The sequence below is a fragment of the Artemia sp. Qi Xiang Cuo genome, chromosome 7, assembly GCF_049724085.1.
Source record: "Artemia sp. Qi Xiang Cuo chromosome 7, ASM4972408v1, whole genome shotgun sequence".
Classification (NCBI taxonomy): Eukaryota; Metazoa; Arthropoda; class Branchiopoda; order Anostraca; family Artemiidae; genus Artemia; species Artemia sp. Qi Xiang Cuo.
Window position 1 is genome coordinate 71,463,664 of NC_142800.1, and position 13,135 is coordinate 71,476,798.

The 13,135-nt window shown below is 32.8% G+C and overlaps 1 protein-coding gene across 2 annotated transcripts in view; it reads left to right on the forward strand.

Moving 5' to 3' along the window:
* The window catches only part of LOC148950654 (DDB1- and CUL4-associated factor 8-like), a 105,150-nt gene that overhangs the window by 37,999 nt on the left and 54,016 nt on the right, over positions 1-13,135 (forward strand). For both annotated transcript variants that reach the window (XM_089092541.1, XM_089092542.1), the window contains exon 6: positions 6,596-6,828. In XM_089092541.1, coding sequence (XP_088948667.1) covers positions 6,596-6,828 — 233 coding nt within the window. The remainder of the gene's footprint in view (positions 1-6,595; positions 6,829-13,135) is intronic.

A 13,135-nucleotide genomic window follows, 5' to 3' on the forward strand; every position in this document is an offset into this window, starting at 1 on the left:
ATTTCAAATATATCGTGTTTTACTCCCGGTACATATGTACCGGGAGTAAAACACGATATATTTGAAATACCAAAATAAAGTTCCTTCTTTAATTCGGACTCCTATAATTAAGCTAAATCTAGTTTCAAAAATGAAAAAGTCTTTAATCAGCAAAGAAAAGAAATTGCAATCTTTGGATTTATCTAAGACAGTGAGCAATAAGAAAATTGCTACGCACAATATTTTTAAGGAAGTTTAAACGATAAGAACCGTGCGAACGCCTAAATCATCAAAAATATTTAAGACGTATTATTGGACGAGGGTTCGCGTCCTTGGGGCCCGTGAGCCAATGGCAGGCAGTCCCTAGAGCGCAGGACGAAAGAACTGCGTTTGGGAGTAGGAAAAATGTGTTTTTTAATTTTAATATGAAGTGAGATCTGAAACGTTTAGTACGAAATTATTTTGGTCACCATTATTATTGTCTTTGAAGTGACCCATTGCTGTACAACTAAGCATGTAAGTTTAATAAATCTATTGTCTTTTTATAAGTGTTCGTTTCTCTTGTATGTCTGAGTCTAGTCCGATAATAGGTAACTAGTTCGCCAGTCTCCAAGGTAAATGCTCCCAAAGGAATCTGATCTCCAAGTGGCGCTTAATTACACTTGTAGGCATAAAGCAACTATAATAGGAAAAAATATAAAGTTTTTCATCTAATTATACGAGTATGTACATATAGTTTTTTTTTTTGATTTTATAAAGAAGCCCGTAGAAAGTATATATCCTGAAGAATTTAATATTTTTAAAACCAAACTTATTTTAAAAAAAACCTACACTCCGAATTATTCGTGTTTAATTAAGCTAATAAAAAAAAATTCACTTTATCAAAATATACTGAAAACTGGCTGAGATTTGTACGGGTATAATGGTGGTGAAGAAATATAGGTTTCAAGAGTAAATTTCTTTAGTATTCACTATATCAGAATTGGATAATTTAATATACATGTTGCTCAAATAAATTTCGCATAAACTAAAAAAAAGGGGAAACAGGAAAAATTTTTTTTTTTCAAAAATAAACATTTTTCGCTAAATGAAGCACAGTCTTTTCAAGTTAAACATAAACCTTAGTCTAACTTAAATAAATTATCAGGTTCTAAATAGTTTAATTGAGATAATTGAATTTTAATTAATAACTTATTGAGAAATCATATTTTAATAAATAATTAAAGTAAAAATTGAGTACGAATTGATTATTAGAATAGTTAAATAAGAATTTGACTGATATTTTAAGAAAGAAAAATGAACAAAACGGCAAGTAAAAAAAGGAAGATTAAACACTAAAAACCTAAAAATAGAGCAAAACACGATTCAGATCAAGCTATAGCTAAGAATAGTGTCAGATTATCGAATTTTTAAGTCAAGTTAGGCATATTTGATTTATTTTTGATTAAAATTTTTTTTTTTAAATATTCAAGTGGAAGGAAATTTCAGCAGGGATTCTAAATCTTATAAAACTCTTATGCCCGTTGTAGAGAGGAGATTTTTCCTCGACTTAATCCATGTATAAAACCATTAGTAAAGACATCACCGTCATCACCTTGCAGTCTTCTTATTGGTAGAAATTAAACGATAAGTAAAAAAATTTTTGTTTTGTTTTTGATGACATCAATTTTTGTTTGGACCTGAGTCGAATTTTCATAGAAAATTCGAGGGGACCTGAGTCAGTGTAGGTAAGATATAACGTGACTGACTTGCGAAAATATGCCACAAAAATTAGAGCAAAATATATGTCATGGATAAACCAATGAAATTAAAGAACATTTTTGTCACAGAACTATAGAACGGTGATCTCTCTGTTATTGTATTACGTCATAGATATAAACTAATGAAATTAAATTTTTTCGTCAAGGAGCTAAAGACATAAATGCCTTTGTTTCTATATGAAAGTAATGTTTAACACAGCTGTAGGACAGCATACGTCATAGATATAATATAATTAAATTAAAACGCTTTTTTTTCTCGGAGCTATAATAAAGTAAACTCTCTGTTTCGCTTTCAAAGCGTTCTGATTCAAAAACGAAAACTTAACTAGCTCACAGAAGTTTCTATTCAACCTTTGAGTATTGTTTTGACTGGCCCTGGTTGGCATAAAAATACTAAATTCTTACACTTGAAGGACTGAGAAATATACCTTCCTACGATCGTGAAAAAAAAAAAATAAAGAAAAAAAAAAATGGCCTTTATGTCCTCTCCCGGCGTACCACAATAAGAGTTCCAACGCGAGGTGTCGGTTTAGGTCGACCACAATCTTACGACCTTTGGCTATTTTATGTTCAAACCTTTCTAGTATCCTTCGAAAGGGTATAGAAATAACACTAACAAAAATAAAACATTCAAAACTTAATCAAATCCTTACTTGGTTAACTCTAAATGCACACTGTTAAATTTATTACGGTGTTAAATTTATTATCTTTGAAATTTGTCTTTACGTTAATTAGGGATATTTCCATCTGTCAGGTTTTTTAACCGTTCTACCTGACTGTGTCGTTATTATATGCTCTGTTTCTTGTGGTTTTTTATTTTTAGGTTTGTCTAGCGAAATAATGTAAAATTTTTTGTATTTTTTTTTAAAAAATTATTGCCCGTTTAATTTAGTTTGTTTCCCGTGTGCGGCTGCTGAGGGCGGCCTTGATTTCCCTATTTCTTTAGCTACTATTTGGTCTGATTCACCATCAGACTCTTCTGAACTGGTTTCCGACGAATCCGGATTAGAACTTTTAGAGGTGGCACTTTTTGAGGTGTCACCTGCCCTTCCTTCGTAAATTTCTGCTCCTCTGGAAGTAGAAGGTTTATTCTCTAAGTCCTCGCCTTGAGTTCTCAACTCGGGGGATTTGAAAGATTCTTGAGAGCTTTGGGAGGAATCAATAGTTTTTGCGGGGGTACTCCATTGTTTGAAGGCCATGTCTTCAGTGGGATGGGGCATTCTTTGCAAGAGAGAGCCCCTCCGTGAAGACCATATCCAGTCGTGTTTAGGTTTTACCTTAGACCCCGTTCAGTCATGATATCTAACCTGCTTGTCGTACTTTTGATTTTTATTCCCGGGCAATGTACTTTGACTCGTTTTTATGGGAAATTTTATTAAATCCATAGCTTCTCGCAGGTTTGTTTTAGTTAAATCTTTGGGAGGAGTTTTGTTCACAGTAATATCGGGGGTTTCTACGGCTCTGTTTAATTCTTCCTGTAAGGACAGGGGCCTTTCTATTGGTGTTGCAGGGGACACCATATCGTCTGGAAATCTTTGGGGGGGACATGGGGTCGAAATTCTATCGGGGAAGAATTGGGTTTTTGGAGATATTGTATAATCTAAATCTCCCGCGCTCGCCGATGAATAACTTTTTGGACTTTTTGGCGTTTTTATTTCAGGAAAAAATCCTGGTATTAGGGATTTTTTCTTAGGAACAACTAGATTTTCCATTGCTAAAAATTGTTCAAAGTTTTGTTCATCACTTTCATTTTCAAAATAATCTTGTTTAAAATTAAAGGGTTTTAGCTCTGCCAGTCTTGACCTAGGGGTCTCATTTTCCGATTCTGACGACTCAGTAGAAGAGGGATGTGATATCCACCTGTCTGGAAATTTTGCTCTTTTTATTCGGCTAACATGCACATTGTAAGTTTTTCCACTATCGGGGTTCTCCATTTTAAAGGTATATTCATTATCGTACTTTTTGACTATTCTGTACGGCCCAGAATGTTTGTTGGAAAGTTTTTTTCCTTCCGTTTTTGCCTCGTTCTTTAGGTAAACGAAGTCTCCTACTTTGAAATTTATATTTCCCTTAACTTTGGGTTGGTTTCTTAGCTCTTGGTTTATTTTACTTTTTTACAGCTCTTGCCTAACTATTTTATAAGTTTTCCTCATCCTATTTATGAATTCGTGTTTATAATCTTCTGAGTCGTGATAATATAGCCGAGACTAAATAATCTAATAAAACGGGATTCTAAAATATAGACCAAAAATTAAATAAAATTGATTTTATATGGTTGTTTAGGAATAATCAGTGTTGATTAAGTTTGTTAAATAATGTAAGAATTTATCCCAGTCACTCCTATTGTCTTTAGTATAAATAATTAGAACGTTCGAAAATATTTTATTTCTGTTTTATATTTTTCCATTAGCTTTTGGATGGTACGGCGCTGTCACCATTTTCTCTATGTTAAGGAAACTCATTAAATCTTTTGTTACTTTTGTAACAAAATTGCTCCCGTTGTCACTCAAAATTTTGTTAGGAATCCCAAATTTTAAAAATAATTTTGCTAATTCCTTACTTGTGGCATAAGCACCTTGATTTTTCAAATCTTTTGCAAAAGTAAATCCGGAAAAATGATCTACAACCGAAAGAATACAAGTATGGCCTCTTCTAGAAACAGGTAAGCCTCCATTTGTCCCGTACAGGTCAAATGAGATAATATCGAAGGGGTACTTTGCTACTGGGACCCTTCCCATTGGGGGATTTGGCTAAGCGGGGGGGGGTTTTCTCAAGTTGCATGCTTCGCATGTACTTACAAATTCTTTAAGTTGTGTCAGTTCCGATTGTAAGTAATAGTGTTTATTTAACGGCTTTACTAAGGTCAGGAATAATGACGTTAAAAATTTTTCCTCCTTACAATAGTAAAAGGCATTAACACCTAATTGGTTATGTAATGCCTTTCTTACATCGTTGATATGTCGCTTTTTCTAAGAGTTAAAGAACATCAAACTTCGATATGATTACAGAAATTAGTAGACAGTATATGTCTGTTTTATCATATTTTTGAATTTATCAGGTAACCCCTCATCATTCACAAAATAATCAATTAGTGCTACGCACATTTCGTCTTTTTTTGCTTTCTTTTTATATGTTCCAAAGACAAGAGACAATAGTTAATCTTATTTTCTTTTACTGCGTCTTTTACTTTGTTTTTCTTATATCCATGTTTGATTTTAGCATTGATAGCATTAACTTCATTTTTTTCAGTTTCCGACGGGTCATTTTCTGGATATCTACTCAAAAAGTCGCAAGCTGCGTTTTGTTTTCCCTTTAAATGTTCAAATTCATAATCTAGGTCTTGGATCTTCATAATCCATCTAGCTAGAATGCCCGGGGGGTTTTTAAATGTGTGCAGGTACTGCAAGCTTTTATGGTCTGATCGTAATATAAATTTTCTACCAATTAAATAATGTCTAAATTTGTCAAAGTGGTAGATAATAGATAGTAATTCTAAGTTTGTGGCGGAATAACTGCTTTCGCCCTTTGATAAAGTTTTACTCGAATAGCATATAACTTTTTCTATTTGTTTAGGTGTTCCCTGTAGAGGGTTAGGGTTTTCTACTGGTATTGTTTGCGAAAGGATAGCGCCTATGCCCTTCGAGCTAGCATCAGTGGTAACGATGAATTGTCCATTTTCGAAATCAGGGAGTGATAATATTGGTTCGGCAGTGAGTGCCCTTTTGAGTTGGTATAGGGAAGTTTGAGCGTCTTGAGACAAGGTAACACTCTTGGCGTTTCCTTTGGTTAGTTACGTGAGGGGTTTTGTACTTTGGGCCTCATTGCGTACAAATTTGATTCGAAATCAGATTCCCTTTGGGAGCTTAGGTTCGTATCCTACAGACTGCACCATTTGTACCATTGAAGGCTTGTTTGTGGTAATAGAAAGGGTTTGCTCGTGGCGATAGAGATTTCTCCTATAGCGCCACTTGGAGATCAGATTCCTTTGGGAGCATTTACCTTGGAGACTGGCGAACTAGTTACCTATTATCGGACTAGACTCAGACATACAAGAGAAACTAATACTTATGAAAAGACAATAGATTTATTTAACTTACATGCTTAGTTGTACAGCAATGGGTCACTTCAAAGACAATAATGATGGTGACCAAAATAGTTTCGTACTAAACGTTTCAGATGTCCCGTCATATTACAATTAAAAACACATTTTCACTACTCCCAAACGCAGTTCTTTCGTCCTGCGCTCTAGGGACTGCTTGCCATTGGCTCACGGGCCCCAAGGACGCGAACCCTCGTCCAATAATACGTCTTAAATCTTTTTGATGATTTAGGCGTTCACACGGTTCTTATCGTTTAAACGTCCTTAAAAATATTGTGCGTAGCACTTTTCTTATTGCTCACTGTCTTAGCGAAATCCAAAGATTGCAATTTCTTTTCTTTGCTGATTAAAGACTTTTTCATTTTTGAAACTAGATTTAGCTTAATTATAGGAGTCCGAATTAAAGAAGGAACTTTATTTTGGTATTTCAAATATATCGTGTTTTACTCCCGGTACACTCTTATATTTTAGACTGCCGAGAAAGAGAAGAATTTTGCAACAATTTTCGAGCCATGGGTGACATCTAATGCAAATAAAAGAATTTTCAGCAGGGGGGACATCTGCTAGGGGGGATCTCCTACGGGGGGAAATTTCCGGGGGAAGGGGGAATCTCCTACGGGGGGAAATCACCGGAACCCATTTTTGTTTCATGTTTTCCTTTTTTTTTATAGTGACACCTAAAAAAATAGAAAAAGAGCTCTGTGAGATCTGTATTGAAAATGCCACGTTGATGATAAGATAAAACAATTATTTGTAGGCCAAGTTTTTACCCTTCAATGGTGATACCCATATAATAACCTCAGCTCGAGATGGTCAAGTACGTTTGGCAGAACTTTGTCCCAGCGGCGCTGCAAAGACGCGAAGACTTGTTCAGCATCGTGGCCCATGTCATAAACTTACATCTGTTGTCTCACAGCCACATCTAGTCTTAAGTGCTGGTGAAGATGCATTTGTTTATGAAATAGATGTCAGGGAGAGCAAAGGGCGAAAGTATGTGCTGGTTTTATTTTCTAATTACCAACCTTTGTTTTATATACATGTTAAAGTGCCAAGGACATTACAAAAAATTGAAAAATTTTGATGTTTAAAAAAGATTTATTATAGAAGATGCTTTTTTGCCCCTCTGGACCCATTTCTGGTCATTTCAAACCTGAAAACCGTGATTTTTCATGATTTTTTTTTTCAAAATTGTGAAACTATTAGGGCAATATCACATTTTGACAATGTTGCCACGTTGAGCCATGAAAATAAATCAGCAAAACTAATTAGCTAAAGATGACAACGCCTTTGTCCGTAAAAACTCAAACCTTCAGGATGTGTTGATTTCAAAGATACCAATGCCTTCAAAGGAAAGCAACATGATTTTCCCCAATTTAAAGATGTGTATCTTTATTTGTCCCCAAGTGTGTTTCTAGCTCCGCCCAGCGATCCCCCTTTCAGAAATCTATACTTCAATGGAATATAATACCCTCCAGTATCGAGCTATCCACAAGTTTTCGCACGCTGTTTAACAATGTTACTAAACTTTTATATTATAATTCTCAAAATTTATAATCAATTCGCTTCAATTTACCCGTGTTTTCTCTTTCTTTTTTCGTTTTTTTCTTTTTTTTCTCTCTTTTTCATTTTCAATTTTTTGTTGTTATGGTCCTCAACAAGTTTGCTTCCAGTTTCCTTTTTATTTGAATAAATTGAAGGAATTGAAAATCGTTGTGTTAAGATTCTATTAAACCACTTCCATTGATCAGATTTCATATTAACTATCCTTGGCACTTTAACTTGAAACCGTATTGTGCATTTGAAAAATTTCTTCTTTTATTTATTGAAACCAAAAGGCTTATTACAGAAATATTACATAAGTTAGACTTTAAATTTAGTGTTGAAATAAATGTAAAAATGTATACTAAGGGAATTTACAAATTGTATACACATCTATGTTTCTATTTAAAATTTATGTGTTGTATATGTGGCTTACTGTTCAATTTGTTTTTATATTAACATTATTTTTCGCTTTTTATGTGAACTTTTAACATTGAATATGTATAATGAATGGATGAATGGAATTTACTTCGCCTTTTTAACAAAATTGCAAACGGAGTAATAATAAGTGAATATAAAAAAGAGGAAAAAGAAATATAAAGAAACGCAATACAATATATGCAACAACAAAAAGGAATATCTTCTGGCGAATCAACTAAAATAAACAGTTAAGTTACACTACACATTACATTTTAATTACACTTAAATTAAATATTACACTTTAAGAAAATAACAAGTTATAATTATGGTTAGGATAGAGCGAACTTTTAAACTTAAGTTGTCTTTCAATAACGATAGTAAGAGCTCCATATTTTGTGGTAACTCTGGATTTTCTAGCCCAAGATGGGAGATTAAGAAGGTGAAGAGAGATCACATATTTCAAATACGTGCCTATGAGATGAAATATGTGCTGCAGAAATTGAGCACCAGTCAGCTCGCTTTTATATGCACACAACTCACTTTTTATAAGAAATATGAATTTAGATATTTTGTTGTTGGTGTTGTTGTTGATGATGAGGTAACGCATGCGAGCCATATTGATCGGTTATTACGCACGCGGTCCTTTTTTTTTACTAAGACTATTTTTCAAGGGGAATTTAAAAGATGTTATACAGAGAGAATGAGCAATTTTTCTTCTTTTTCTTCTATAATCGCCAAACCAACTACACCTGTTGACTAAATTATTCCCACTCAAACACCTTTTCACTGTCGCTATCCACCTTGTCAATAGCTACAAAAAACGAAGTAAAATATATTATTTTATCATCTTTGACCTTTTTTCTCTTCTTTCTTCTCCTTTCTTTTTATTTTCTTTTTTTTCAAAAATAAATATACCGTATCACAAAGGGAGCAGATACCTGTTTCTTTGATAAACTGGTCTAGATGTATTATTGACAGCTCCTAGCCCACATTTCTTAGCCATACCGCTAATTATAAAAATTTAAATGGGTCGTCTCATTGATTTATGCTGGAAGAGAATGAGAAAACAATACAAAATTAATTTCTAGTGAACATGCGTTGTTTATATTGTTCTTTGTTTTACAAAAAGTTTCTTTCCAACTTAGCTAATTACTAGAAAATGGGCAGGGTAAGCTATTCTCTGTTGTATTCAGGTAGGTCTTTGAGAGATTACTTTTTGAAAATGGCGTAATTTTCGTTGAAACTGTAATTTTAGGCAATTTTGTGCCTCAATTTCAGGTCATTCGATTCAATCTCCGGGATGGGGGTGGGATCCATCCTCAAATGTTTTAGGTTTTATTGGTTTGGGGTTTTCTTCATCAAGGTAAAACTATGGACTGGAAATCCTGATGAAATATGCTCATCTACTTGCTAAAGCTGCTAAACTAGACTTCAGGAGCTTATGAACTTTTTTTTCAATATCGGGAAAGATGGTAGATGTAGATAATACTTCGTACATCTAATTAACAATTTTGATTCAAATTGTTTAATGTTTGTTTGATTCATGTTTGTTTAAATCAAAGAGGTGCTTTTGCATATCTTTTGCACATCCAAACTTTTTTTTTGTCCTTTTAATGACGTATTTATGAAAAAAATTGTTTGTTACTTCTTCGATCATTGGGTTGTGCCCTTTTTTCTTTGTTTATTACGTCTTTAATCGAAGTGAAAGAATGTTTCACTTTTATTAAAGAATTTTTTCTATAATCGAAATATTGGTGTATTGAAGTAGTTTTGCTGTCAGATGAGTTTTATTTTAACCCCAAATTGTTTTAAGAAAAGGCATTGACACTAGTGGCGGATCCAGGGGAGGGGTGAGGGGGACGTCCCCCTCCCCTAACATAGTCTAAAGTAGTTTAATTTACTTAATTAACGCAAGTTTGCATTACTTAAATTTGCTCCGAACGCAAGTTTATTGGATCAACCTATTCCCCCCCCCCCTAAAAAAACCTGGATCCGCCACTGGTTGTCACTCCTATTCCTAATCAAATAAGAGTAAATGGTTATTTTGTGGTAACTATCATTCCGCGATATCGACAGAAAAAGAAAATTCACTATACATTTAACAGAAGGTGTATGGCCTGTAATTTTTTTTTTTTGAATGGATGGGGCAAAGGATGGTTTGTAGGACATCATCTCCAGCTGGACTTCAAAAGGGTAGTTGGTTCAAATGCTTTTTTTTTCTACGGAGTCCAACCTTGTTGGAATTAATGAAGCCATATTGAGAAGATTTTGGATGAAGAAAAAGAAAATAATCAATCAGTTTCTAATCTACTGAAGTGTCTCAAAGAAACACTGTTCTGCCCTTGTGTTTCAGGAATCGTTCTTAAAAAATCGAGACAAAAGATCGAACTTTGGTGTAAAGAGCGGGAAATTAAGGAGGGGATAGCCCCCTCCCCCTCATATAAGGAATAATTTCTGTTCGTTTTAAGGTTTAATGTTGCTCCTTACTTTAGTAGAAAAAACTCATTTTTTATTTATAATCTTATGGTTTTTCAAACAATCCCAAGAAATCCACCCCCTCCGTGGGCCCCCTCGCCCTCCCATGAAAAATTATGCCCCAGAAAGTTCCTCTCTCGCAAAATTCTTCCGCGGGAAATTCCATCCTCGCTGTAAATTCCCGCAGAAAATTTCTCGCTTACGATTCCGCCTGAAAAATACTCCTTAGCATACTTTTATTTGAAGAAAAACTTATTTTTGTTTAATTTCTGATCCTTTAAAGGTCCTGGGGGAATCCCCCTTTTGTAGAAAAATATTTCCCGGAAACCTCCCCCCACCCCTGTTGTAAAGTGTATTTTATAGTATTCGGGTGGTGTAGTCGTAGATGCCTTTATTTCTCCCTTTATAGGGGAGGTAAACTCTCGCCCTAAGGTAATTAACTTTGGTAGCCTGCCTTAGGCTATGACCGAACTAATGAGGCGCACTGACTGGGTATGTTCGAGGGGCTAAAGGTAGATCGTAGAGAGTTTGGCTATGATGCAATACTTTTATTCAATTAACATATAATAATACTAGATATATACTTTCTACTGGGACTGGCTGTCCCAAGTAGACCACAAGTCTCAGGAAACTACAATAACATATAATAGGATATTTAGACACTTTACAACGATTCGACAATATTCCAAGGTATTTCTAAATCAACGGACCAGAGGTCAGTCCGGCATAAAGTTAGTATCAGTCTCCCACTTCCCATAAAATGTATCTTTTATACATTTTTATCAACCACACTTTCCTATACCCAACCGATGTAATAGCTAGGAAGTGGTGATTTCTCAATTTCCCGTTAAACAGAGACTTGGCAGGATATGTTCCTTATCTTAATAAAAAGTGGTATATCTTAACTTTGTATTTGCGTCTTAATATATTTTTACTAAATTCCAAATTGACTAAATTAGGAGCTTTACTACAATACTCTCCATTTAAAGAAGAATTGTCACAATTCTCAATATTTTACTTTTAAAACAATTTAATTTTGTTTACAGCTATTATACTGCCATCTTTGGGTCATTATGTGCACATACCCTCTATAGATTTTCTTAGGGTCCTGTTTTTGGTTCAAATATAGGCCCCGTTCTTTTTTGTCGATGGACAGTAATATGATATTCATAATGTCCTCTCTTTTTCTCTGCTTTTCTGGCTGAAAAATACACTTTTTATACTGTTTCACCCTATACGTATGTAATAACTTGACCCTATTTATATTGAACTTTATATTAGTGTTTCTGTTTAAAGTCGATACTTAATTCTATTAGAAACGTTTATGAGTTCTATGCGTTTAAACGTAAATATAATTAGTAATTTGACTTGTATGTGCGATGTGGTTAATATGCCATTTATTTTTCGTTTTAGACATACCTTGGGTTGTTTACACATATCGTTTTTGATTTTCTTATTTTCATACATTTTTCCACCATAAAGTATTGTTATATATCTTAGTTACATAAGAAGTTCGAGCTATGTAACACACTATCTAGGCCTAAAATAATTTATAATTTTATCTCAATTTATGATTGGCTTTTAATAAAGTCAGTAATACTACATACAGTTTCCAAAATATCAGTTGATCAAGTATGGTTTGTTTTCTGATGGTATGAGATGATAATATCAGGATACATTTGAAGTGGCTTCAAAATTAGTTACTTTCCAAAAATGCGTCAAAAAATGATTAAAACAAAATGGATCCGAAAGGATGCTACGAAAAATTTGATTTCTAAAAAAAAAATAGCAAAGGCTGTATCTAAAATATATATTCACATTAGAATACATATAAAGCATGAAGTTTTAAATTTATAGTAGAAAGAAACACTCAATTTTGTAAAGTTTAATTACTTTTCATTACTTTTCTCTCTTTTTAATTACTCCAAAAATAATATCTCGCTTAAATCGAAACATCATGTTTCTTGCTGCATTATTCTTTTCGAACTTAATACTTAACGAATTGTTTCACAATAAAAATATTTATACGTTGACTCGAAGTCAAACATTTACGTATAACATTATATCACAAATTAAAACTTAAAGTAAATTAAACATAGCATATATTTACAAGCAATGTGTAATAACTTACACAAGTATTGTTTTTATTCGCAAACCTCGATAGGATATTTAACTACTGGTTAAAACTTAAAGCATTTAAAAAAAATAAAACACGATATAGACTAGCATTGGAATTAATTCCAATTAGTGTTTTATGAATTGCTTATGAAGTATTAATGTAGAATACTTCTTGAATGATATTAAAATAAAAAAACACAAATACTCAACATATTAATTCACTATATTTACTTGGATGGTTTAAATTATTAGGTTATATACATATATATATATATATATATATATATATATATATATATATATATATATATATATATATATATATATATATATATATATATATATATATATATATATATATATATATATATATATATATATATATATATATATATATATATATATATATATATATATATATATATATATATATATATATATATATATATATATATATATATATATTAACCGAAGTTATGCTGATACATCACTTAATTGTTAAAATCAAATAATAATTATGTACCCTAATAATTTATTTAATCACTGCAATATTTGTTCTTTTTACAACTTTTAAATAAGCCCGTCAAGACTTTTATCTGATAAGTCTTAACTGCAATTGAAAATAAAAACAAATCTTCACTAACTAATAGATTTATACACTATAATTGATCACTGTGATTAGTCTCCATATAAGGGCTTGGAAATAGTTCATATAACATGACTTTGCTATTTACATTTCTTTTCT